Here is a 27,885-nt window from a genome sequence, read left to right on the forward strand (position 1 = left end):
AAACGTTATATAAATTAAATATGACAAGTAATGAAAAAATAGATTAATAATTATGTTTGAGCAGGAGCTGAAGCGTCTCCTCATATATGTTTGCCTTATAAAGCTCGAACACTAATTACCTGATCACAATGAGCTCTAACATGCGGCACCTACACACATACATAAGCCACATTACTGACGCATCCAACTACTCTTGCAGTTTTCTCGGAACTGCCATAGTGCACCTTACTACTTGCACATTATGTTGTTTTAATGGCCTACTAAAGACGTACAAAGAAAATCTGTGATCCCAACATCGTGGCCTCCCCTTGTGAGTAAATTGTTTGGAATCTCATTGCCTAGCCTGTTCATCGTCCAAATGATGGGGGGCTATGGAAGGTCCAAAGTCTGAGGGGATTACGGGTTTCTACACAGCTGTTATTGCTGCGAGTTTAATTCTTTTCATTTGCACGGTGCCTAGTCCATTTTAGAGCTGTCCCCATGGATGCCACAAGGGCAAAGTCGTGTCCATCTGGCTTGACGGTCACTGCTCAGAATTCTGATGCTCCAAAAGGGCATGCGTTTACTCTCTGGCATATGTGGTAAGGTAGCAGCTCATGAATCAACCATGCAAGCTGTGGGCTGTAAATGGGCAACACTTGAGAGGGTAGGTGGTGATGACCCCTATCACTTTTGACTTTTTGGCAGTAGTACTAATTCGCATAGTGAGAATGTGTAGATGACCATCGACTGCCATGGTTTGCATGTGATCTAAGGAGTCTTTTCTTATATGCTCCAGACAAGTTAAAATTTTAGAAAAAAGGATAAAAAGACAAGTCACATTTGAAAAGAGGGTCGATAGTTTATTTTGCCAAAAGGGTGAAAGAACAAAGCAAGCGGAGTAGTCAGAGTCAGAACCAAAGGAACAGCCACACTGACATTGAGGCAACAGTGTCCAAGGAGAATCTGAGAATGGTGGAATTTCAGCATAGGATGGGGAAAGAAATACGCTGCAATGGCATATAGCCTCATGCCAACCATTCACAAACCCACAAAAAAGCCATGGACCCTACTAACAGTAGGGAAGGAGGGGGCCTTGGGGTGTAACAATACAAAAATCTTATCATCATTTTGCCTGTTCTTTCAGACATACATGTTTACTGATATGAACTTAATGAGAGATGTGTAAACATAGCTGGAATAGCAACAACATTTCAAAAGAATTTACATCACAGTTGCAATGGAAATGAAACCTGGTTAATAAGTATTTTAACTACACGAGGTCTGTGGAATATTCTGCAGTAAGAGCACATTTATTCAAAGAGTCTTATGAAGGAGTATTTGGGCTGTCTGAAGATCAGTTGGATACAGTTGACATTTCTACATTGCAGCAGCAACATGTTAACCTTGTCTGCTACTGACAAATCTTTTACAATTACTATATGCTGGAGTAAGTAAGGATACATAATTTATCGCTTTTCAAAAGTGATTAAGTTGAGTCACCTTTGACAAGTCAGGGCTTTTTACTACATAACTCTAAACATCACTTCTGCCAGAGATAGGAGTAAGTGACTATGCTGATAGTGTCCAATTACCATAAATAGTCATATCTAAGAAATACAACTAAATACTAACAGAGAATTACTGAAACAAAATATCTAATAACAGAACATAAACTGAGCAGATTCGAGTTTGAACCACTACAGCGACAGAAATCTTATACTTAATTGAAAAGTACTAAATTATGTAGGTTTTAGCTGGATAAGAATCAAAAATTGGCAACTACACAAACTAAAGAAGACGCTTTGTTTAGCTTGCTTTTGATATGCATTGATTTCTTTTTAATATTTTTGCTTCCCTTTTCGGGCAATGCAGATACAGTAAAAGTAGTATGGTCTCGCCCAAGCAAGCACTATGAATACTGGGTTAAGTAGTCAACTGAACAACCTGCAGAGGTCCTTTCAGCCATCTTAAATTTTTTTACATTTATCTTAGAATACATTTACTCCCAAATAGTATTTGATTGGTAAAAAAAAGTTTAGCTGAATTGTGATTCACACAATTTGAGTACATTATAGGAAAATAATATCTGCACAGAATTTCCGATAAACAATAACATAAGCCTCTTAAAACCTATTGCTTTTATTGTATTTGGCATAGGAACAATATACATTTTACATGGGGGCAACAGACTGCACAGTTTTAGGGTCCAAATATAGGCTAGTGGAGTTGGAAATGGAGATGAATGCAACAGTCTGGTTGTCAAAACTTTGGCAAAAAATGAAGACTAAATACAACTGAAATCACTATGTTTTTTCATAGAGGAACAGAGCAAGGATATAGTGCAGGTGTACACTCCATAGGAAAAAAGATTGTGAGTACTGAAGACATCTCAGACAAAACAGTAAGATATGTTTGAAAACTAAACAACATAATATTTCATGGATTCATTCAAGGCCAAGAGTCTGATAAATAACAGCATTACAGAGAAGTTTTATAGCTAAAGCAGAACAAAAATCCATCAACAATCCTTCAATAGGAAACTTTGTGTATGATGAGAAATAACAGACCACATATTAGAAGAACTGGCTAAAAGCCAACATGTTCGTGCTAACCATTTTCTAATGGAAAAGAATATAACAAAATTGATAGAAAGCAAAGTCACTTGGCAAGGACCCTTCATCAAAAATAAAATGAACTATACATGGTATGACAGCCCTAAATCAATAGACTCATGAAGAGCAAAAATATGTTCAAAGCTGGAAAGAAACAGAGTTATGATGTCTGACACACAGATTGAGAATTTATGTAAGAGAAGGAAGGTACACATCAGATTACATACAACAACAAATTCAGAGACTTAGAAACAATATCGAGAATACACTGCAACATGAAACAAGGCACTAGCTGTCAAGGCTGGGGATGTGAGATAAGTGGAATAGATGTGGTTTTACAAATACTAAAAATTTCTATTTCAGTATGATTTCTTTTGAATTATGCTTTGCTTATCTTTATTCTCTCCTTATCAGTACAGAAGACGTGTATACTTACTTTCCCAAAGATCCTCTTTTTGTTGTAATTTAACACTGTACTCACTGCCAGATTCTTTGTCAGTTTTAAAAAAGTATACCGTAAAAATTTTGCTGTCCTCATCATTGATGTCAATATATATTTTCAGGTTTTTCTTGTAGAGGTGCATAGCCTGGCAATGTACTTCCCATACTTCTTTCATCTCACTCACTTTTTTGTCCCTTTCTACAAAAAAGAATTAATTATGTCAGTGTGGGTGTAAATAGATGTATGCAACAATAGTTTCAAATGTTATATTGATTCCATTATTTCAGTCAAATAAGGTTCTTATTCCAGTAAATCATATATGCCATTCAATTCTTGAAGCTCCTGTACTGAGAATTCACATATAGGAACTATTCTCTTTGGGTGTTACAAAAAGGTAAGGCCAAACTTTCAGGAAACATTCCTCACACACAAAGAAAGAAAATATGTTATGTGGACATGTGTCTGGAAACGCTTACTTTCCATGTTAGAGCTCATTTTATTACTTCTCTTCAAATCACATTTATCATGGAATGGAAACACACAGCAACAGAATGTACCAGCGTGACTTCAAACACTTTGTTACAGGAAATGTTCAAAATGTCCTCCGGTAGGGAGGATACATGCACCCACCCTCCGTCGCATGGAATCCCTGACGCGCTGATGCAGTCCTGGAGAATGGCGTATTGTATCACAGCCGTCCACAATACGAGCACGAAGAGTCTCTACATTTGGTACCAGGGTTGCGTAGACAAAGAAAATGGGACCGGAATTCTCAAGTCTACTAATGATCTAAATAAATGGTATAATGGTGCTGGGATAAAATTTATTCTATTTTGCAAATCAATAAGAGGCTGGATGTATTTACAAAGTAGTTTATGGAAGAAATAATAAAATTATGAACTTCATTAACATACAACAAAGTTTCATTTACTCCTCTCATTGCGACAAGAAACCTGTATATTCGTACAAACCAGCAGATAATAGAATGTCAGTACCTTCTTAATATGTATCTGGTTATTCCATGCGAACTGCCCAATTTTAGAAATCACCCTCACTTCATATTATGTTCATACATGGTATCAAGATGCCTATATATGTTATAAGCAATTCCACAATTTCTTAGCTCTATATTTGTAGTACTCTGCCTTCAGGAGCCGTCGAAGTCAAGGCTGCTGAAACTTCATGATGAGGATATAACAGTTTTAAAATTATCTCTTTCATTGCAGAGTTAAGCTACACCGATCAGCTGGAACGTTATGTCCACCAACGTACTATCAACATAAACCTGTCCAGATGATAGTAGCCTCACATGGCACATGCACGGTGCATGTAGTATCAGGGAGAATGGGGAAGGCTTGCGATCTGAGTTTCACCAAGGGCAGATTGTGATGGCCCAGAGTCTCGGCACGAGCGTTTCGGAAACTGCACAAATTGTCAGGCATTCGGCGAGTGGTGTTGTAAGTGTCTTCAACACATGGCGATACCAAAGTTAAACTATGTCCAGACGTTGTGAGGTTGGGTGGCCACCCCTCATTACAGATGTCAGATATCGTAGGTTAGGCAGACTGGTATAACAGGACAGGCAGCGAACGACGGCGGAATTAACATCAGACTAACACTGGACGGAGTTCACACACGAACACACAGTGTGCCGAACACACTTAACGAAGGGCCCACAGCCGATGACCCACGTGTGTGTCAATGTCAACACCCTGACATCAGCAACTACGAATGAAATGGGCACATGACCATCAGCACTTGACATTGGTGCAGTGGCAGAGCACTGAATAGTCTGAGGAATCCCGATACCTTCTTTATCAAGTTGATGGAAGGGCACGAATCCATCATCTTCTAGGGGAGCAGCTCTTTTACACCTGTTCTGTGGGACGGGGACAAGCTGGCAGCGGCTCAAATTATGCTCTGGGTAACATTTACATGGGCATCCATGGGTCCAGAGAAGCTCATGCAAGGCATCATGATGGCCAAGGAGCATCAAACACTGGTTGCAGACCATGTACACCCCTTCATGACAATCATGTTTTTTGACAGCAGTGACATTTTTCAACAAGATAATGCCATGCCACAAGGTCAGTAAAGTGATGAAGGGGTTCAAGGGACAGAGTGGCGAGTTCCAATTGATGTGCTGCCCCCCCCCCCCCCCCAAACTCTCAATCTGAGCCCAATCGAACACATCTGGGATACGATTGAACGCAGTGTCAGAGTTCATTGCCCCCCCCCCTTTCCCTGAATTTACAGGAATTAGGCGACTTGCATGTGCAGATATACAACTCACTCTAGCAACATAACAAGGCCTCACTGCTACCATGCCACAATGTGTCGCCCGTATTATCCGTGCCAAAGGTGGACATATCGGCTATAAGGCAGGTGGTCATACTGTTCTGGTTGATCAGTGTACATACTGTGATTTGGCACACTAGTTCAATAGTTTGGATAGTATTAGATAAACTTCAGGGAGAAGAAATAAAAACTTAGGTTTGTTGCTGACATTGTAATTCTGTCAGATACAACAAATGATTTTGACAAGCAGCCGAATGTCTTGAAAAGAAATTATACATTGGACAAGAAAGTAAAGCAGTGACAATAAAATTGATCAAATCGATACTTAATTTATTTGATTAGGAAATGAGGTACTGAAAGTAGTACACGAGTTTTGCTATTTGTCCAGCAAAATAACGGATGATGGCCGAAGTAGCAAGGATATAAAAAGCAGAGTGGCTATCGTACGAAAAGCATTTCTGAGAAACAGGAATTTTTTTTAACATTAACACACATTTAGGTTTTAGAATGTGTTTCCTGAAGATTTTTTGTTTTGGTTTTGGGGCGCAAAACTGCTATGGCCATTAGCGCCCGGTTTGTGACTTAGGAAACAGTAAAAAACAAAAATGGAAACCAGCAACAATGGGAACAAAACTCAAAAAATTGGAGAAACTAAAAGCAGAAGGAAAGCTTAAAAATTCACTACAGAAAGGAGTTGGTTGTCCCCAAAAAGAGCTTCAAATGACTGCCGTCATCTCATTGGCACTAATAAACTCGAGAACGCAATCGGCCGAGCGCGTGTCATCTGCTAAAATGGACGATATATCAGGCGACAGCTGTAGACGGGGGCGTAACGGAGTAAAATAGGGGCACTCAATTAAAAGGTGTCTTACCGTCCACAGCTGAGAGCAGTGGGGACAGAGTGGGGGAGGATTGCCGCTTAAAAGATGTCAATGGCTAAAAAGACAGTGCCCTATCTGGAGTCTAGTTAAAATTACCTCCTCCCAACGACGCGTTCAGGAGGAAGAGGTCCAAGCACAGGGAAGAGCTTTCACGTCTCTCAATTTATTATGGGGAAGTGTCGACCAATGTGCGTACAATAAAAGAACAACACGACAACATAAAACATTCCGTAGATCGGCGAAGGGAATCGATCGAATAGCTGGCCGAAGAAGAGAGACTGCAGCCTTGGCCGCTATATCGGCCGCCTCATTTCCACAGATACCAACATGTCCTGGGAGCCAGAGGAACGCCACCGAGACGCCCCCCAACTGGAGCAAGCACAGGCAGTCCTGAATCAGGTGGACCAGAGGGTGGACAGGGTAGAGAGCTTGGAGACTGAAGAGAGAGCTGAGAGAATCTGAACAGATAACATACTGTATCCGCTGATGGCGGCAGATGTATTGGACAGCCTGGAGAACAGCGTAAAGCTCCGCAGTATAAACCGAACACTGGTCGGGAAGCCGAAATCGATTTGGGGTGTCGCCAACAATATAGGCACTCCCTACACCTAACGATGTTTTCGAGCCATCAGTGTAAATAAATGTGGCTTCCTTCATTTGTGCACATAGAGCAGCAAATGCCCGACGATAAACAAGTGAAGGGGTACCATCCTTGGGAAATTGACAAAGGTCACGGAGCAGGCAGATCCGGGGACGGAGCCAAGGCGGTGCTGGGTGCTGTACCTTAAGTTGACGAGAAGGTTTTAGGAAAGCGGAAGGAAAGAGAATGGAGCAGTTGATGGAAGCGGACTCCCGGTGGTAGTAGGGAGGAAGGGTGGCCTGCATACCCTACATCCAAGGAGGCATCAAAAAAAATGTCATGGGCCAGATTAGCAGGCATGGAAGACAGATGGCTAGCATAACGACTCAGAAGGACTGCTCGCCGATTGGACAGCGGAGGTTCAGCAGTCTCAGCATAAAGGCTTTCCACAGGGCTGGTGTAAAAAGCTCCAGACACTAAACGTAATCCACGGTGGTGGATAGAGTCTAGACGCCGAAGAATAGACAGCTGAGCAGAGGAGTAAACTATGCTTCCATAGTCCAATTTCGAGCGCACTAAGGCGCGATAGAGGCGGAGAAGGACCACTCGGTCCGTTCCCCAGGAGGTACCATTCAAGACACTGAGGGTGTTGAGGGATCGCAGACAGCGAGCCGAAAGATAGGAAACGTGGGAGGACCAGCACAGTTTTCTGTCAAACATAAGATCCAAGAATTTAGCAACATCTGAAAACGGAAGGTTGACAGGTCCTAGATGTAAGGAGGGTGGAAGAAACTTCTTACGACGCCAAAAATTAACACAAACGGTCTCACTGGGAGAAAAGCGGAAGCCGGTTTCGATGCTCCAAGAGTGGAGGCGATCGAGACATCCTTGAAGACATCGTTCAAGAAGGCTGTCCGTTGAGAGCTGTAGTAGATCGCAAAATCGTCCACAAAGAGGGAGCCTGAGACATCGGGAAGGAGACAGTCCATAATTGGATTTATGGCAATGGCAAACAGTACAACACTCAGCACGGAGCCCTGGGGTACCCCGTTTTCTTGGGAGAAAGTACGGGAGAGAGTAGTGTTCACCCGCAATCTAAATGTGTGCTCTGCCATAAATTCGTGAACAAAAAGGGGCAGCCGACCTCGAAAGCCCCGAGAGAACAGTGTGCGGAGGATGCCTGTCCTCCAACAGGTATCGTATGCTCTCTCCAGATCAAAAAATATTGCTACTGTTTGGCGTTTCCGGAGAAAATTGTTCATGATATAAGTGGAGAGAGCAACAAGATGGTCAACTGCAGAACGATGCTTTTGGAAACCGCATTGAGCAGGTGTTAAAAGACTGTGGGACTCCAGCCACCAAGCTAAACGGCAATTCACCATACGCTCCAAAACCTTACATACACTACTCGTGAGAGAAATGGGGCAATAGCTAGAGGGGAGACGTTTGTCCTTTCCAGGTTTCGGAACAGGGACGACGATAGCTTCCCGCCATCGTCTGGGAAAAGTACTGTCGGTCCAAATTCGATTATAAAGGCGAGGTAATGCAGGCTATGGGTTGATAAATGCAGCAACATTTGGATGTTGATACCATCCGGTCCTGGGGCAGAGGAGTGACAAAAAAGAGAGTGCATGTTGGAGTTCCCGCATGGAGAAAACTGTATTATAGCTTTCGCGATTTTGAGAGGAGAAAGCAAGAGGTTGCACTTCCGCTGCACGTTTCCTCAGGAGAAACGCTGGCGGCTAATTTGAAGAGCTCGAAATCTCAGCAAAGTGTTGACCCAATGAGTTAGAAGTTGCGACGGCGTCCACTAACGTATCATGCACGACAGTGAGCCCAGAGACCAGGGAGAGGGAGTGAAGGTGTTAAATGAGCTAGTAAAGAATTTCCAGCTTGCCTTATTGCTATCGCGGATGACGCGACGGCATTGCGCACGGAACTGCTTAAAGCGTATACAGTTGGCCAAAGTAGGATGGTGGCGGAAAACGTGAAGAGCTCGTCGCCGCTCACGTATTGCGTCACGGCATGCCTCGTTCCACCAAGGAACTGGGGGGCGCCGGGGCAATTCGGAGGTGCGTGGTATTGAACGTTCCGCAGCTGTAAGAATAACGTCTGTAATATGTGTGACCTCATCGTCGACGCTAGGAAAGTGACGGTCATCGAATGTCGCTAGAGACGAAAAAAGTGTCCAATCAGCTTGGGCAAATTTCCAGCATCGCAGGCGCATATATGGCAGTTGAGGCTGCAGTCTAAGGACACATGGAAAGTGGTCACTCGAGTGTGTATCATCAAGGGCGAACCATTCGAAGCGCGGGTCGGCCTTCAGACACGCACAGGTTGGAAAAAAGAGAAAGGGAAAAAAACAAAGGGAAAGGAAGGAAGAGAGGTCTCAAACGCCGCAGCATAGAAAAGGGCAAAGAGAAGAGGTAAGGAAAAGAGAAGGAGAAAGGAAGGACGAAGACTTGCAAGCGGAGAAAGCAAAGAATTTGTTACAGTTTCGAGTGTCCGTCTCCGGACGTAGGCACAAAAAATACTCCCAGAGGGGGAGAAAGGGAAGGAAAGAGGCGGAGGTGAAGGGGTGGGGGGGTGGGGGTGGGGGGGCGAAGATGGTGGATGGGGAAGGATGCGGAAAGGGAAGGTATGCAGCCCGGAAAGGAAGCAAGGCCACATTAGCTCGGAGTCCCATGCTCGCTACGCACGTATCCACAAAAGAGTTGTGGACCCCCTGGGGGGTTTCCTGAAGATATTTGCAGTGAAGCATTGTACTGAAGAAAAACATGGACAATAATCAGTCCAGACCGAAAGAGAATAGAAGCTTTGGAAATGTGATGTTACAGAAGAATGCTGAAGATTAGGTGTATAATTTTCATACCTAATGAGGTGGAACTGCCTTTAATCAGGGCAACTAGATATTTATGGCACAATTTGAGTAAAAGTAGAGATCAATTGATAAGATACATCCCGAACATGAAGGACCCATTAATTTGGTAATGGAGGGAAAAGTGGAAGGCAAAAATTGAACAGAGAGTTTAAAAGTCAAATATAGTAAGCAGGATCAAATGGATGTGGTTGTAGCAGTTATTCACAGGCAAACAGGCACTTGCAGTACACAGTAGTATAAATAGCTGCAATAAATCAGTTGTCAGACTAAAGACAACAACAATAAGGTAGACAAGTTTTAAGAGCTTTGACATAGTATTCACCACACCAGGGGCTCTCAAAATTGTAAATAAATATCATAGCAATTAAAAATGTTCAATGTCTAGCATAATTATTTCATGAAAAAGAGAAACCTGTCATAGAAAGCTCTGCCTTTGGGTGTTTGTTCCCGTGAGCCACTCCATGGGATCTGTAAAATTTAGCTTATATAAGTAGATGGTTATTGGGGTAAACAGGTAGCAAAATTTAATCCAAATCAATTCTTCCTTGGTATCTAGGCATTTTTAACTCCATCTCGGAAACAGCACCTCCAATGTAATTTTATCAGTAGTCATGTGAAACAGCAATTTTTTTTCCTCTACAAAACACCTTATTTAAATTTTGATATTTTTTAGATATGCCCAAAACTATCCTATTATAGCCTGATGAGCAAAAGTTGCAAAGCACTCTTTCACATAACTTATCTTAAAAACTTATAAGCTCATTTTGAATTAACATTTAAATTCATTAAAGTCTATTGTAAGCAAGGGTCAGTTGCTTATCCTAGAGATCCTTATCACCCAGAAATCACACCCGATGTTTAGGCAACTGTAGTCACAGGTAACGTACTTTCTCGAGGTTCCCAAGCCGTAAGCAGATTAATTGGAAGAAGTTGTCAAGACTCATAGTAGGGTGTTTAGCTAATATTCTCTAACTTGAGGTGGTTGCCTAACAAATTCCAAAGTGGAATCCTGTCAACAAAATCACCTACACACATGCCCAAAGTCACCTACATGGTGATGTAAGTTAAGGTCCCAGGTATCACACCCTGCAACCATTCACCCTGGTGGACCCTCCTTTCCGACCACAAAAAAAAAAAAAAAAAAAAAAAAAAAAATTCAGAATTTCGCATGATGCTCTACAGCAATGGTCTCCACACCACAGCCCATGGACCAACACCGGCCTGCGAAAACCAGCAATCCGGACCACAGTAACGGGTCAGAAATGCATGGTATCTTGCCCGCCATAATTTTTTTTTTATTACAGTCGAACCTTGCTCATTGATCACCTCCCGTAACGAGTCTCGCTAAACGAACAATGTCTTGCATAAAGAGTGTGGTCATTGTTATTTTTTTAGTCTTTAATAAACATTTTGAAAACCATCTCCTGGTGCGGATCAGTCTGTTTGACCACTAAAGCACGCATTCTCTTATCAACTACAACTCTGTAAAGTAGAAGCTCCGACAATGCTCTCTTCAGTCAGTTGTACTGGTCGCAATGCACCTTGTGCTACAATTGTTGTCACCCGTACCACTGCTCGGGCTCCTGCAACAATGTTGCTGATTCTCTGTAACAATGATGCAAGATCTTTCCCGGTCCCCTGATCTTTTTATAGGAGCAAGATTTGGATCCACAACCTTCTGCATCTGAGGACCATATAGATGGTTTCAAGAGTTCAATGCCACTGCTGGGGACTTCTCCCTGTTCCTGTGGAACACATGTTAGGGTTTCTTTCTGTTCCACTGGCTTTTGGAGCACAGGAAGAATGACTGCTGAAGTATCTCTGTGCTGTACTTAGTGTAATCTTATCTTTGTGGTCAAGATGGGACCAATAAGTACAGAGCTGAAGTATCTCTAAATTCTTAATACTGGTTCTTGAAACTTTAAAAGTAGGTTCTCACTGGATAGTTTGCATTTGCCTTCAAGTGTGTGCTAATTTAGGACTTCAACATTTCCTCAACACTCTCTCATGAGCCAAACAGACCTGCAGCCATTCATTTCAACCTTCTTTGTATACAGTCAAATCCCCCATCAGTCCTATTTGATAGGGGTCCCACACACTAGAGCAAATTCTAAGCTAGAACAACCAAGTGATTTGTATGCATTTTCCTTTGTAGACGTTGCATTTTGCTCAGCATCCTGTCAACGAACTGAAGTCTGCCATCTGTCTTATCCACAATCTTGCATATGCAATACTTCCATTTCGTATTCCCATCAGTTGTTACAATCAGATATCTGAACAAGAGAACCTTTTCCAATGGTGACTCACTGATGATGTAATCATAGGATAACACTTGCACTCAGTTTGTGAAGGTCACAATTTTATATTTCTGAACACTTCCAACAAGCTACCAATCTTTGCACCAATTTGGAAGCTGATCAAGGTCTAACCGGCTGTTTGGGCAGCTTTATTCAGCTATTATTGCAAATGTTAAAAACGGAAAACTTCCTAATGTTCTGCAAAATTATATTTATTTGGTCACGAATTGGCTTTCGGCTTCTCGGGCCATCTTCAGGTGACAACTGAATGGTTCAAACAGAGATAAACATGGTGTGTGATTTGCACAGATATTATTTGTACACAAGACACAAAAATAATCAAGTGTTTAAACAGCAAAATATTACAATGATTACATTAACGAATAAAGATGTAAACAAAATTTTTATTTGGACATACATATAGCAAATGATGAGAAATAAAATTAATTTACAGTTTGGATCTAGCATTCGTAATGAAAACTTTAGTTAGCAAGGAGGAAAATGAAAACAGTCTGATCATTTAACGCCAATCTGGTGTTTATTGATATCCGTTATTTGCAGTAGAAAACCATCCATATGATGTAGAATGTGAAGTTTTACATTTGGTCAAAAAAAGCAGAAAGATACCACTACTGGAAGTAGCGGAAATCAAGAAACAAACGGCATAGAATGCCAGCCACTGAGACTCAATTTCCATTTTCCCCCTTCCTAAACTAAGTTCTCATTACAAATACTAGATTTAAACTGTAAATTCATTTTGTTTCTCATCATTTGCTGTATCTATCTCCACATAAAAACTCGGTTTACCCCTTTATTAGTTAATGTAATTGTAATATTTTACTGGGTAAACACTGTCATTTTTGTATCTTTTGTACAAATAATATCTGTGTAAGTTGCACATCACACTTATCTCTATTTGAAACATTCAGTTGTCACCTGAAGGTGGCCTGAAAAGCCGAAAGCCTGTTCATGACCAAATAAATATAATTTTTCATAATACTAGGAAGCGTTTTCCTTTTTAATATTGTTATCATGTTCTGCCAAGCATCAATGGAAAATTCAGTTAATGTTTAAGCTATTATTTCATTACAGATAACTGCAATTTCTACACAAAGTCTGGTTATTATTGTCAATGCATTCCCATACAATCAATAGGTGACCCAACACGCTTCCCTGGGGCATGCCTGATATTACTTTTACTTCACCTGACAAATCTCCATCCGCTACAAAATGCTGTGATCTACCTAGCAAGAAATTCTAAATTTAATCACAAATTTCACTTGATATCCCAAGGAATTGTACTTCTGTTAATAGTTGTTGGTGTCTTACTAAGTCAAATGCTTTTTGGGAGTCAAGAAACATTTCATCTATTTGAGTGCCTTGATCCATGGCTTTCAGGATGTCATGTAACGAAAATGCAATTGGGTTTCACAGGACCGAGGTTTTTTGGACTTCGTATTGGTTGGCATGGCGAAGGCCTTGGTTCGAGACACCTCATAATGTGTGAGATGGGAAAATGTTTTAGGATTCCACAACAGACGGCGTCAGTGAAATCAGGTGGTAGTCTGGCTGATCACTTCTGCTACCCATCTTGTAGACGAGTGGACCCATGCTTTTTCCTGTCAACAGACATAGTTCTTTGTTTAAAGATCTAACTCAGTTGAAAATTCTGTGTATAGTCTGACAAATTCCTCTGTGTCTTTGAGCCTTGTTTAATTTTACTGATTTTAACTATTTCTCAGTCCCAGAAAGTCATATTACTATATACAAAACTAGGTCTACTTTAGTTCTTGGGATCTATTCCAGAATGCCAAGTCTTGTAGGCGATGATATTTTGATCGGCGAAGGATTCAAGTCCAGGAAGGGAAGCATTTTCACAGCGAACTATAGCAAGCTTAAACCACCCCTTGCCAGCTGCTCCCGTGGTGACGTCCAGTGAGAAATTTATTCGACAACCATGAAAGAACACAGGTCCATTCAGAATAACATACTGTGCAGTGCCATTGGTGCCAAGTTTATTTTCTAGACTAATTATGTGTTTGTAGACAGGCATGCAGCGGCGGCATTGACGGGCACACGTCGACGAGGCGTAGTGCTTCAATGCTGTTGCAGATAGAGCTCACAGCGGAATGGTTCCACTGGTGTGCACTGCCCGCTTATAGAGGGAATGCGTGACCTTGGTAACATAACATGACTGATAACGGACTTAGACTCTGCACACACCACCGACAGAGCGTTATAGCGTATGTGCGCTGTAGTCTCACTGACAGCGAGCGACTGCTGGTGCGCAGGCCTGGCCCTGAGCCAGGGGGGTTGTATCACCGGCTGGCTAGGCGCTCAGCGGGCAGATTTTTTTTCAAACTGTTCCATCCTTGAGCCCCCGATTACCAGATGTACATCTAGCGGTTCTCGGCTGACACCCCCAGTTTCTCAGTCCCACTTTACAGCATTCACTTGTGAAGTGGTGCGAGATGTAAAAGGCTAGTACTTCTCTACCTTTCTTAGTAAAGGAACAGTTGCTAATGAGGGTCAGCTTTTGCGTTTTGCTTTGCTACCCTATATTTCAGCATATGTGTCATCCAAGAGTGTTTTGAAACTAACCTTTATGCCAGTGACAAGCTTTACAGATGATCACAATTTCTTTGGGTTTTGTGAGAGGTAATTTGGTAAGAGTCTGCTGTGGTAGTCACTGAAGGCTTCGTGCAATGCTCTCTTGATAGCCAAACACATTTCATTCAGCACCTGTTTATCAGCAGTCTTATGCATTCTTTCCTATCTATTATGCAGTAGTCCGTTTCTTCAGAAGTACCTTTACATTGACTATATACCACACAGTATAATTTCCCTTCATGAACTGTCCTACTAGATATGTACACCCAGTGAACAAGTTCATGGTCACTGACACCAATTTATCAAATCAAATCAAATCAAATTTTTATTGGCGTTAAACAACTTAGTGTTGTAACAGACAGTGTCAAAAAATACAAGGAAAGGTATCAAAACACAATACAATACATACAGTTTTTTTAAGGTACCAATTATTTTTTAAAAATATACACAAAAGTATTTACAGTTATACATCTCCTTGGATCAAATTTGTCACAGAATATGACACCGCCTATATTTTCGCTTCATGCTATAATCATCATTCAGTCTGGAGGTGTCTCAAGTTTTCTTCGAATTCCAGAATGTTGTAGGTTGTATTCAGAATCAGCCAATTATTTAGTTTCTTCCCTAGTTGCTGTACTGGCATTTCCCTCAGTGTTATAGGCAGTTTGTTGAATAGCTTGGGGTTTTTTTTTTTTTTTTTTTTGTCTTACCTGGGGCTTGTCAATGTAATGTTTATTTCTTGTGTTGTGTGAATGTACTTCCCGCTTACTGTGAAGTTACTCTGGTTTTCTTTGATGTGTATCAGACAGTGGTATATGAATATTGCAGAGACAGTCATTATTTTCAGCTCCCTGAATACTGGTCTGCATGATTCATTGTTGGGTAAGCCCTTTATACCCCTAACTGCCCTCTTCTGCCACTTAAAAACTTCCTGAGCACCTGAAGAGTTCCCCCAATGTATTATGCCACGGACCAGGTGCAAGTGGAAAAAGGCACAGTATGCCTCTAATATTTGGCTCTACTGACACAAGTTCTAAGTTTGCGCAATAAAAAACTACTCTGGACAGTTTCTTGCATAGTTGTCGTGTATGTTCTCCCCAGTTCAAATTCGGGTCTAAATAAATTCCTAGCAGTTTGACAGATGTGTTTACCGTCCCTTCTGGTTTCAACTTACTCAAATGAAAATATATTGTCTCTGTTTTATTGCCATTTAAGATCAATTTACTGCTTTGAAACCATGTGGTGGAGTTTTCTACCATGTCTGTATTTTTGTCCTGTAAAGTTTCCAGATTTCCGTCTGATGTTATTAAGTTGATGTCAGCATATAGAATTGATTTGTCTGGCAAGTTATGTGGGAGGTCATTGATATACACTAGAAAGAGAAATGGGCCAATTACTGATCCTTTAATAACTCCGGTTTCAATTTTGAGTATGTTTGATAGTTGGTTCTCAATTATGACCACTTGTTGTCTGTTATCAAGGTATGATTCTATTAGCGATAACTGTGAGCCCTTTATTCCGTATAGTTTTAACTTAGAAAATAAGATCTCATGGTAAATAGTGTCGAAAGCCTTACGGAGGTCTAAGAGTGTAATACAAGTAATTAAATGTAGCTCGAAATTGGTAACAATCTCATTGATGATATTGTCTACAGCTTTAATGGTCGATTTACCTGTCCTAAATCTAAACTGAGCATTGTTAAATAAATTGTTCGTTTCAAAGTACTTCAATAGTTGTGTTTTCATGCAATATTCAATGACTTTTGATAAAATAGGGACAATCGAAACTGGTCTGTAGTTATTTGGACAGTCTCTGTGTCCTTTCTTGTGGATTGGAAACGTGATAGTCATTTTTAAACAATCTGGAAAGATTCCCTCCTCAAGGATGCAATTTATGAGATAAGTTAACGTTAACAATATTGTGTCTGAGATTTGTTTCAATATTGCATTAGAGAATCAGTAATAATCCTCAGTTTTGGGGTTACTCAATTTTGCAATTATTTTAGACATTTCACTAGGTGTGACTTGTTTCCAACTAAAATTTAATCCCCTAGTTCTATCTGCGGTATAGTTGCTCACTCTATGTTTATATGTTAACTCATGTTTGTTAGTGGGAGTAATATTTTTAACACTATTTACAAAGAACTCATTAAATATGTTAGGTGCAATAGGCATTGATTCCTTTCTTACTTTTCTTCCTAATTCTTTATTTATAACTGCCCACGCAGCTTTACACTTATTTTTAGAATTATTGATAAAATTTTCATTGGCTCTTATCTTGGCTGCTTTTATTTCCCTTCTATAGACTTGTTTTGCCCTGGTATACCTATCTTTATCTGCCTGGTTTCCTTGTTTGGCTTTTTTATGAAGGATGATTGCAACCTTCCTAAGGGCTGCAAGTTCTGGAGTGAATCATTTGCAGCTCTGTTTCCTTTTCAAGTTATTTTGGTTACTTAGTACCTTTGTTATCTTTGGACAGTATTTAATAATATTAAAGCTAAGTGTTGACAAAAAGTTTGTAAAGGCCTCATTTACATTCTTACAGTTTACAACTTTACTCTCCTAGTCCATCTCGCATAAAATGAATCTCAGTTTCTCTATGTTCCTTTCGCATAACATTCTGAACGTTTTTTGTTCCCTTTTATAATGCTCAGTTTTTGTCATTGGAAATTTAATCCAGATCCCACTGTGGTCAGAGATGAGTGGATCTTCAACTCCGTATGAAAATGAATTTCTATCTAAGTTGGTGAGCATATTATCTAGGTAAGACTTCTTTCTTGCTGGTTGGTCATTAATCAGATAGAAGTTGTATGATCTTAAAATATTACATAATTGGGTCCTAGCATTTGACTGGGTTAAGACATCGATATTAATGTCCCCTAGATAAATTCTATTGAAATTCTTGTATTTCTGTAGATGCTGTGTCAGTTGTTCCCAGTGGGTTATAAATATATTTATGTCTGTGTCTGGGGTTCGGTAGAGTGAGATCAGAATCAGCTTAATTCCTGGGAAAAGGACACCTGCTACTTCAAATGACTGTTCTAAGCAGAAAGTTCCTAGATTCAATAGCTGATGATCTAGATGATTATTACTTCTTAGAAAAATTGAGACACCTCCATGACAAAGTCTCTGTCTGTAAAAACCTGTTTTTAATTCAAACCCTGATGGAACATACAGAGTTCCTTCAACCTCTGAGAGCCAGTGCTCATTAATACATAGAATATCACATGGAAAATCTTCCAGAAAATTCTCTAACTCATGTATTTTGTGTCTCAGACACTGTACATTGATATGAAAAACACTTAAAATATCCTTCTCAATAGAAAATTTCCCTAATTTCTGCTTGTATTCCTGAGTATTATGTGCTAGGGGCCTTGTTTTACAATTACTTTGTAAGGCATTCTCAGTGCAGTTGTTATGGGTACATATTTCTAATCTAAAAAAGTATTACTTTCCTGACTGGCTGAGCTTGAATAATATTCTAATGGCAACATATTACTAACACAATAGATAGTACAATTTTACAAATTTCATCACTCAATGATCTTTTTCCTGTCTGATTTAAATGAAGTCCATGTCTGGTGTGCATTCCCCTTTCAAGATTAGAAATATCTACAACTTAAACATTTTTGAAGTGCTTAATGACCTTTAATATATTAGAGTTTGTTGTTTTCACTGCTGAATTTATGCAAGAATTTTCCATCAAGTCATGGCGATGTGGTATATTTACGACAATTACAGTAGTGTGAGTGAGTAATGACAATGAATCTTTCAATGAGTTTTTCACTTTTTCCCTTCGTTTCTATAAACGTCATTTGCACCACTGATAATAATCACAAAATCATTTGATGATAGTTGTGCACACTCACGTTTCAAGTCCTTTGTAACTTCACCTATATGGGCGCCTGGCTTGACCACCGATGAAACTTCTACTTCCGAGTTCCTGCTGTAAATCTCCGCCACTACCCCCCGTCCATGACTGTCTGCATAAATAAGCGCCTTCCCTAGCTTGATCTTCTTTCTCCTTTTTTCACTAAATGTCTTCTATTGCATGGGTGTGTAGTCGTCTGTAGTTTCTACATTTTCCTCAAGAACTTTGAAGGAATTTGAGACCGGAATTTCCGCTGTTATGTTTCTCACTGCTACTTTAAGCCTAGTATTTCGATTACTGGCACCTTTCACTACACTTGCCCAAGATATTTCTTCTCCTAAATATCAGCATCAAATCAGTCAGGTCTATTAGCTGCCATTAAGTCATATTTGTACTATAGTCGACGTAACCGTCACTGGACAGAAATTTAAAATAATTCTCATTTATTGTTCCATCTCAGTTGCACATTTTTAATTAGATTAAATGTTTTGATCACTCTAGATCAGGGTTCTCCAAACTTTTTAGTCCGCGGGCCACATTGACTCCTCCACGAAGTTATAAGGGCCAAGATCTACCTAGCACTCCATGATCATCGTAATTTAAGACTAAAGGAAAGATTAAATCGCAAAAATCTAAGGTTGTGGGAATAGCTAGCACTGAAACGAACTACGATTTTTACTTAATTACATAATTTTGATTGGTGGACGTACCTGATAGAAATTCTGGCATATTTTATTCTGGCAAATTTCACCGACAAAAAAGTATGTCACTGCACATTCTTCACGAAAGCATCCTGCAAAGTTAACGAAATCTCTAAATCATTGTTAGCAACACGTAACAGAGGTAGAGTATGTCAACTCATTGTTATTTCAAGCGGCGCAACAGTAAGTTTAGTTACGTAGTCTTATAGCGAGTAGCAGAGCCAATGTCGCAGTGTATTGGTCGCGATAGGCCTCGAAACTCAATTGTTGGCAGTATAGGTACCACCTCAAATATTTGGTGGGCCGGATACCGGGGATGTACGGCCAGCTAACGCAGGCCGGTTTGCCGGCTCTCGTGGGTCGTAGTTTGGAGACCCGTGCTCTAGATCATCTTCATATCTAAAACAAAGTAAACCTAAATATCTACCAGCTAATGTTCTGCAATAAGTAGAAAAGAAATGAGTTATACTTTAAGCGGCATTTTACCTAAGTAGTTTTGTCAACAGCCTGTCTTGTCTACTCAGAACCGCATACCAGAATACTTTGTTTTGCGGTCAGTATTTTAAATCTAGCAGAGATGCTGATTCACAGATAGGTGCAACAAAAATACTGTCAGAAAATGAGGTTTCGGCCAACCAGGCCTTCATTGGAGACACACACACACACACACACACACACACACACACACACACACACACACACACGAAACTTACATACATGACTGCAGTTTCTGGCTGCCTATCCCACACTGCAAGCAGCTGCACATGATGGGAGACGCAACCACGTGGTAGGGATAAGGACGAGGTTGGGGCAGCGAGGGGAAGGGAAAGCAGGGTATGGTGGGTAAAATGCTGCTTGCAGGAGCATACAGGAATGAAGCTGAGAGAGGGTAGGGCAGCTAGGTGTAGTCGGGAGGATAGACAGAGTCTGGGGGGGGGGGGGGGGGGGGATTGGCAGAAAAGGAGAGGTAAAAAGATTGTGGGTCAGTTGATGGAATGAAAACTGTGTAGCACTGGAATGAAAACGGGGAAGGGGCTAGAAGGTAAGGACAAAAACTAATGAAGGTTGAGGCCAGGAGGGTTATGGAAACGTAGGATACACTGCTGCGAGAGTTCCCACCTGCGCATTTCAGAAAAGCTGGAGTTGGTGAGAAGGATCCAGATGGAACAGGCTGTGAAGCGGTCACTGAAATGACTGGTCCTACTCAACCCAACAAGTCACATCCCTCGATGTTCGATGTTGACCTCCATCTCAAAGATGGCTAAATCACTACCCCTGTCCATATCAAACCCACCAAATAACAGCAATACTCCACTTTGACAGTTACCACCCATTCCATACCAAGAAGTCACTTCCACACAACCTAGCCACCTGTCGCCATCGCATCACAGTGACAAACAGTTCCTCTCAAAATACACGGAGGGTCTCACTGCGGCCTTCACAGACTATAATTACCCTCCAAACATTGTACAAAAACATATCTGCTAGGCCTTATCTCCCCACCCACCACCTCTGAAGTCCCACCGTCCAGCTACAGAGGAGCATTCCCCTCGTGACTCAGTAGCACCAAGGACTGGAACAACTGAATCACATTCTCTGACAGGGTTTTGACTAGCTTTAACTACGTCATGAAATGAGGAATTTCCTACCCATTATGCTTCCCACCCCTCCCACAGTGGTATTCCACAGCCCATCAAACCTACACAGTAACCTTGTCCATCCCTATACAACTCCTGTTCCCAACCCCTTGCCTCATACCCTGTAATAGACCTAGATGCAAGACCTGTCCCATACATCCTACCACCACCACCACCACCACCACCACCACCACCACCACCAACAACAACAACAACAACAACAACAACAACAACAACCACCCCATTAAAGGCAGGCCCGCCTACGAAACCTGTGATGTGATTTACAATCTGAGCTGCAGCCACTGTGCTGTATTCTACATGGGCATGACAACCAACATGCTGTCTGTCTGCATGAATGGCCACTGACAAACTATGGCCAAAAAACAACTCTACCACCCTGATGCTGAGCACACCACCCAACATGACATTCTTCATTTCAAAGACTGCTTCACAGCTTGCGCCATATGGAACCTTCGCACTACCACCAGCTTTTCTGAATTGTGCAGGTGTGAACTCTCCCTGCAGTATCCTAAGTCCCCGTAACCCTCTTGGCCTCAACCTTCATTAGTCATTGTCCTTACCCAGTTAGCCCTTTCTCTGTTCCCATTCCAGTACTACACAGCCCTCTATTCGACCAAATCACACAGAGTCTTTCTACCTCTCTCCTTTCCTGCTACCTACTCAACCCTCCCCCCCCCCCCCCCACTGCCCTACCCTCTCTCCAACTCATTCCCATATGCTCCTGCAAGCTGCACTTTACTGTCCCCACACCTAACCTGCTACCACTCCCCCTCCCTGCCCCAGCCTTCTTACCCCCATCACCCAGTTGCACCTCCCATCATGTGCGGCTCTCGCAGTGTAGCCTCAGCAGCCAGTGACTGCAGTCATGCGCATATGAGTTGTGTTTGCGCATGTGTGTTCAATCTCCAATGAAGGCCTGGTTCGCCGAAAGCTCATTTCTTTTTGTTGTGCCTATCTGCGACTCAGCATCTACGCAATACGTTCAGTAGCAACTATCCTTTTCATAATACTGTTACATTCCATCCTGTATTTCCCACTGTTCACTATTTTAAATAAGTGTACACTGTAGGTATGGCGGCAGCAGTGGTGGTGGTGGTGGTGGTGGTGGTGGTGGGATGGGTGGAGGGAAGGTGAGAGAGTGAGGCTGATTTACATATTGTAAATAACTGGATGATACATACTTAGTTTTATTTTGTTTCAGACCTGAAGATGATCCAGAGTGATCTAAACATGTAATCTAATTTAAAATTTGCAACAGAGACGAAACAATAAATGAGAATTGTCTCTAATACACATATGTATCATAAGTTGCCTTCTGAACACTCTGGTTTAGGTTGTTCTTACAGAAGTCATTTAGTAATGGTTGGCAGGATGTTTTGTCATGCCCACCACTTTCAAAACTAATGTTTTCAATTGGTTGTAGGATGATTAAGTCTCATCCAAAGATGACAAATTGATAGGTGATCATTCATACTAACAAATTAAGCTTTCCTCTAAGGTTACATCAGAGACATGTCTGGTGGTCAACAGAAAGGTTAAATTTCACGTTGACAACTAGCGTACCTCTGACATTGAGTTATGCCAAAAAATTTCACATGCAGCTTCAATTTCCATCTCAATGGAGCCGACTTGTGCACGACGATGAATACACCACCTCTATTTTCCATTAATCTATAATTTCAATATTAACTCTGATAATTTCATTGGTCTCAATTTCAGGTTTCGGCTACCTTTCTTCAAACTCTGGAATCTTGTCGCAAATGCTTTGGCAATTTATCACTAGGATGCCGACCATTTCGTGTGGGGATGCAAACTAGAGTTAAGTATTTCACATGCACTTCTTCATCAGAAGATGCTAAATCTTAATCACATGCCAAATTATTAATCAATTCAATTTGACATGACCTGTATACTTTTTGAGCAGGTAAAAAAAGCACCTCTCAGTTTACTTCTTACAAGCTGCACTGTCAGGTACAAACTTTTCCAATCATCATGATCATTTCTTAAAAAAAGAAAAAGTAGTTTTCCAGCTATTGGCCCCAAAAATCACACCCACAGACATTTACAACAGATCCTTCCCCAACACATTTTCATCTATTTTGTGATCAGGCACATAAACTTACAGCAACATGCCATAGCTGTCGATTGGACAAATTTCTTATATCTCTAAATAAACAGGATAGTACTACAGGATTTCCTTACAATAACAATTCATACATAACAACAGAAAGCTTAATTTTGGTGGGTAAAAAAAATTAGTAACATACAACAAATTTACATCAGTGTGCCCGTTAGGACAAAGTTAATTCTAAATTCATTTACACGTACCTCTAATGGAGGAGTATTTAGGTACCAGGACAGCTTTCCACACAAACAGCTAAAGCTGTACTGACTAAATAGCTAATTAAACATAAAAGTAGATTGTAAGAGTGCTATAGCAATTCATGAAAACTGGCATGAATATATCTTTGAAAATTTTGGGTGTATCTGATAACATACCAAAACAAATACAAGGTAATTTGTATAAGACAAAACAAATTTCATTTGTGAGGCTTCCTGAGACACAATAATGCCCAAATATCAGTAAAGAATTTTAAATTTTACAGATCCCACAGAGTAGCTAAGGGGAACAAACTTCCACCAGCAGAAATTTCTTTGATAACTACTTTTTGGGATAATTATACCACAACATTGAACATTTTTCATGATCATGAAATTTCCTTGACAACCTCAGATAAACAAGTTGCAGTGAATGGGCCTAATAAACAAAATATGTAAACATACTACCCACACTATGTGACACTGACAATTACAATTACTAATGTTACAAACTGTACTCCAAAAGTTCGGGCAGTTTCATCTAAACCTCAACCTGTACGTGTTTCCATGGAAATGCATGCTCTTACTACAATCACTATTACCACATTGTTTTAAAAATAGCTTTTTGTGTATGCAATGATATCAGCTGTAAAATAATTGAAAGCTGGTCACCATACAGCCCTGTAGTATGTTGAACACGCAAATAAATGAAAAAACTCTCTTCATGACAGCAGTTTGACAATACTGTAGCCAAGCAATAAGCAACACCATGCCCCACTTAAGTCTTCGTTGCGTTAACGAAACTGGCCTGTAGCACAGTGCGAGGTCTACGTCTAAGAGAAAGAGTAAACTGCAGTTTAGAACCTGTTATCGAGGCAAGAATATTACGAGACGATCTCACTCCAACGACATAATAAAAATGAAAATTCCTTACCTTCTAGCCACAATTGGTATTCTGTTGTTAAATCGGCCACTTCACTTTCAAGTTTTTGGTTGGCTTCTTCGAGTACGGATATTTTTTTCGTAAGAGCGGCTTTCTGCTTTTGAACAACGTTGTTTTTCTTAGATTTTATCTCAAGTAGTGCACTTTCTGCGTCTCTTGCACTACTATCAAACAGCAGTTCCTGAGCACGTAGCTTGTCTAAAATAATAATACACCTTTACACAAAAATAGTCATGCATATAAAAGACTACTATTTACACACATGAAACTTGTACCTTGAAGTTTCGTCACACCATTTTCCCACTTATTAAAAGCGGAGCATATGTCGTATAAAGCTAAATTCTTGGCATTATGTAGTTCATCGAAGATACCCCGAGAAGGGGTAATCGATCTCATAATTGATAGTTTCTCTTCCCGTTAATGTACACACTACACAGGGAATCTGCTGTCATTATAAACAGTTGAAAATTAAAATTGGCGGGAAGATTTTTCAGAGACATTACGTTCATTCGTTCGCATCTTCGCATCACACTCTAGTACAGTGTAGGAAGATCTGTGGAGTGAGCATTAAGGCCCGTCCACACGCAACGATCTGTCTGCGCAAATGTCTGCGCACATCACATCTGCGCAGACAGATCGTTATGTGTGGACAGAAGATTTGCACCAACCTGAGGTGTGTGCAAACCTGTAAGTTGGAGTTGGAGGTTTGAGCGAAACCTCTCAAATCTGTGGGTTCAAACCACATCTGTGCAGACAAGTTGAAGCGTGTGGACAGGAGATCGCCGCAAATCTGGCGCGAAATAGCTGTTTGTTCAGTCTAGTGTTTGTATTTGTGCGCACGGGGCATTAAAATGGCTGATACTCGCCAGTTTGTAAGTGAATTCATTGAAATATATACAAACCACCCATGTTTGTGGAAGATTAACAGTAAAGAATATGTTACCCCCAGCCGTTCATGAGGAGAAATTGCCCTTCTCATACAAGTATTTTTTCTCATAATATGAGGGGTTAAAAACTTTAAGAGATAATTATAAGTTTCGACATCCATCAGCAAATAATTTCGCCAGTCGTTAGGTTCGCCCTGCAAATCTCGCAGTAAATTTACGTGAGAAAACTGCTTTCGCTTTAGCAGTCACTGTCTACACCATTTTGACCGCTTTCTGTTTCCTGAGGTTGGTCTGAATGTTTTTTTGCATCACAAGTTGCGAACACAGACCACAACAGAACTTCCTCCACTTCTATATTTCAAAATAACTGAATTAAATTTTTGACGTTTACGGTGAGCGTGGTCGCTTGCCATTGCTATTCCTTTTCTACACCGACAGATGGCGGGCGAGTAGTAGATTGGGGTTTGTGTGGTGTGAACACATCACAATTGCAGCGATCTTTTGCATGTACAGACATCTGCGCCGATGTCTGCGCAGACAGATCGTTGCGTGTGGACGGGGCTTTAGGATGCGCAGGACATGATCACGCGATGCCGTAGATTTGCCCTACAAGCGCCTTGGACGTTTAGAATGTCATTACATCACTAGGACCAACAGATTCTCTTCGTAGGTACCGTGGATTAGATATAGACACTTCATAAATACCATAACAATTTGCACGGAATACCTGGAATAAACTGGTCTCTATGTCTTTCAAAATGAAAATAAAGAGGCATTGCTTGTTTGAGAGAAGTTCAGAGCCCAGATGCAACTAATTTCTTGATATCCGGGACAGCAACCACTATATTTGGGCTATATATGGAACTTATCGTATTGCCGAATCTGTTGTAAATTTTTGCTATGATAGCATTCCAAACAGCTTAACAGCAGCAAACCAGTGTCCTTGAAAGCGTCACTGCGCGAGGTGGTCGCGCGGTTTAAGGCGCCATGCCAAGGATTGCGTGGCCCCTCCCGCAGGAGGTTCGAGACCTCCCTCAGGTATGGTCGTGTGTGTTGTTCTTAGCATAAGTTAGTTTAAATAGTGTAGTAGTCTAGTAAGGTCATCTGAAGACCAGTATCAGTTGAAGAGCGATTTAGAAAAGATTGCTGTATGGTATGGTGTGGCAGGTGGCAGTTGACGCTAAATAACGAAAAGTGTGAGGTGATCCATATGAGTTCCAAAAGAAATCCGTTGGAATTCGATTACTCGATAAATAGTACAATTCTCAAGGCTGTCAATTCAACTAAGTACCTGGGTGTTAAAATTACGAACAACTTCAGTTGGAAAGACCACACAGATAATATTGTGGGGAAGGCGAGCCAAAGGTTGCGTTTCATTGGCAGGACACTTAGAAAATGCAACAAGTCCACTAACGAGACAGCTTACACTACACTCGTTCGTCCTCTGTTACAATATTGCTGCGTGGTGTGGGATCCTTACCAGGTGGGATTGACGGAGGACATCGAAAGGGTGCAAAAAAGGGCAGCGCGTTTTGTATTATCACGTAATAGGGGAGAGAGTGTCGCAGATATGATACGCGAGTTGGGATGGAAGTCATTAAAACAAAGACGTTTTTCGTATGGCGAGATCTATTTACGAAATTTCAGTCACCAAATTTCTCTTCCGAATGCTAAAATATTTTGTTGAGGCCAACCTACATAGGTAGGAATGATCGTCAAAATAAAATAAGAGAAATCAGAGCTCGAACAGAAAGGTTTAGGTGTTCTTTTTTCCCGCGCGCTGTTTGGGAGTGGAATGGTAGAGAGATAGTATGATTGTGGTTCGATGAACCCTCTGCCAAGCACTGAAATGTGAATTGCAGAGCAATCATGTAAATGTTAAGTCTAGAGATCGATGGCCTCAGTAGTTTGGTCCATTAGAAATTCACACATATTTGAACATGTGAAAGTGTCACAAAAAGTACTGCATTTGCCGCACATTAGCGGTTATATTGCCTGCATGTTCGTCATTTTTCTCCAGTTTTCGTGTATTTATTTTCCCCTACAACACAATTTTGCTTAGTGATGCATTGCGTTTGATGCATTTATTTAGCGCATTTAATGTACATTCTCGTAATACATTACAAATTAGAAGTGGAAAAAAAACCGATCGCTGGTTAAGTGTACTACGAAGCCAAATGTATCCCAAATAGTAAAAATATGTATGGCGCAGTTCACTCTACTCTCGCTGCCCCCCACCACCGCCACCACCACCTCGATAACACACTGAAGAGGTGTAGACCATGTAACACGCTGAAGGGAAGACGTATAAAAAGGAAAAAAAGCCTAACTTTTACCAGTCTTTTTTGAGATTCACCACTGTCTAAAGAAAATACCATTTCTTACGCTGGGGTTTCTTACCATTTGTGTGTGCGAATACTAAGAAATGACTGCTGCAGATTACTGAAGACTTTGTTCAACAATCCTATACATGTTGCACATATAATAAATTGAAGAGATTTATTCGAAATTCAACCAAAAAGCACACTAAGGTGTCGGTAAGTCAAAGTATTCATACTACACCAAGTTTTTCTCCTTTCACGTATTTTTCTTTGTAACTGTAGCAAGTACATTAATTCTCGATTGCTATTATGAATAAACAAACGGCGAAATAATATTAGATGTTCCGGAAATCAGATGCAAACCCAAATAAATTGCGTCGTCCCTATATCACGTGACACTCGTCGTTTTGTGTTGACAATGTGTAGAATGCAATGCTCACTCCAGAGATATTTCTACTCTATGCATAACAGTCGCGACAGTGAGCTCAATACGAAACTGGAGAGACTACTCCACGAAGCAAACCCATGAAAAGTCCCACGGAAAAGTCTGGCAGCAGCATGTACGTCACAGCGCTTTGACACGAGGCCCACGAGAAAGACAGG

At 40.9% G+C, this 27,885-nt stretch overlaps 1 protein-coding gene across 1 annotated transcript in view; it reads right to left on the bottom strand.

Annotated features, from left to right (window-relative positions):
- Positions 1 to 24,561, bottom strand: part of LOC126191544 (uncharacterized) — a 49,518-nt gene extending 24,957 nt beyond the window's left edge. Inside the window, exons 1-3 of the mRNA XM_049932452.1 lie at positions 24,350 to 24,561; positions 24,066 to 24,272; positions 3,031 to 3,234 (exon numbers count right to left, since the gene is read on the bottom strand). Of these exons, the coding sequence (XP_049788409.1) occupies positions 3,031 to 3,234; positions 24,066 to 24,272; positions 24,350 to 24,470 (532 nt within the window). The 5' untranslated portion in view covers positions 24,471 to 24,561. The remainder of the gene's footprint in view (positions 1 to 3,030; positions 3,235 to 24,065; positions 24,273 to 24,349) is intronic.
- Positions 24,562 to 27,885: the final 3,324 nt, after the last annotated feature.

The sequence above is a fragment of the Schistocerca cancellata genome, chromosome 6 (assembly GCF_023864275.1).
Source record: "Schistocerca cancellata isolate TAMUIC-IGC-003103 chromosome 6, iqSchCanc2.1, whole genome shotgun sequence".
NCBI classification, from domain to species: domain Eukaryota; kingdom Metazoa; phylum Arthropoda; class Insecta; order Orthoptera; family Acrididae; genus Schistocerca; species Schistocerca cancellata.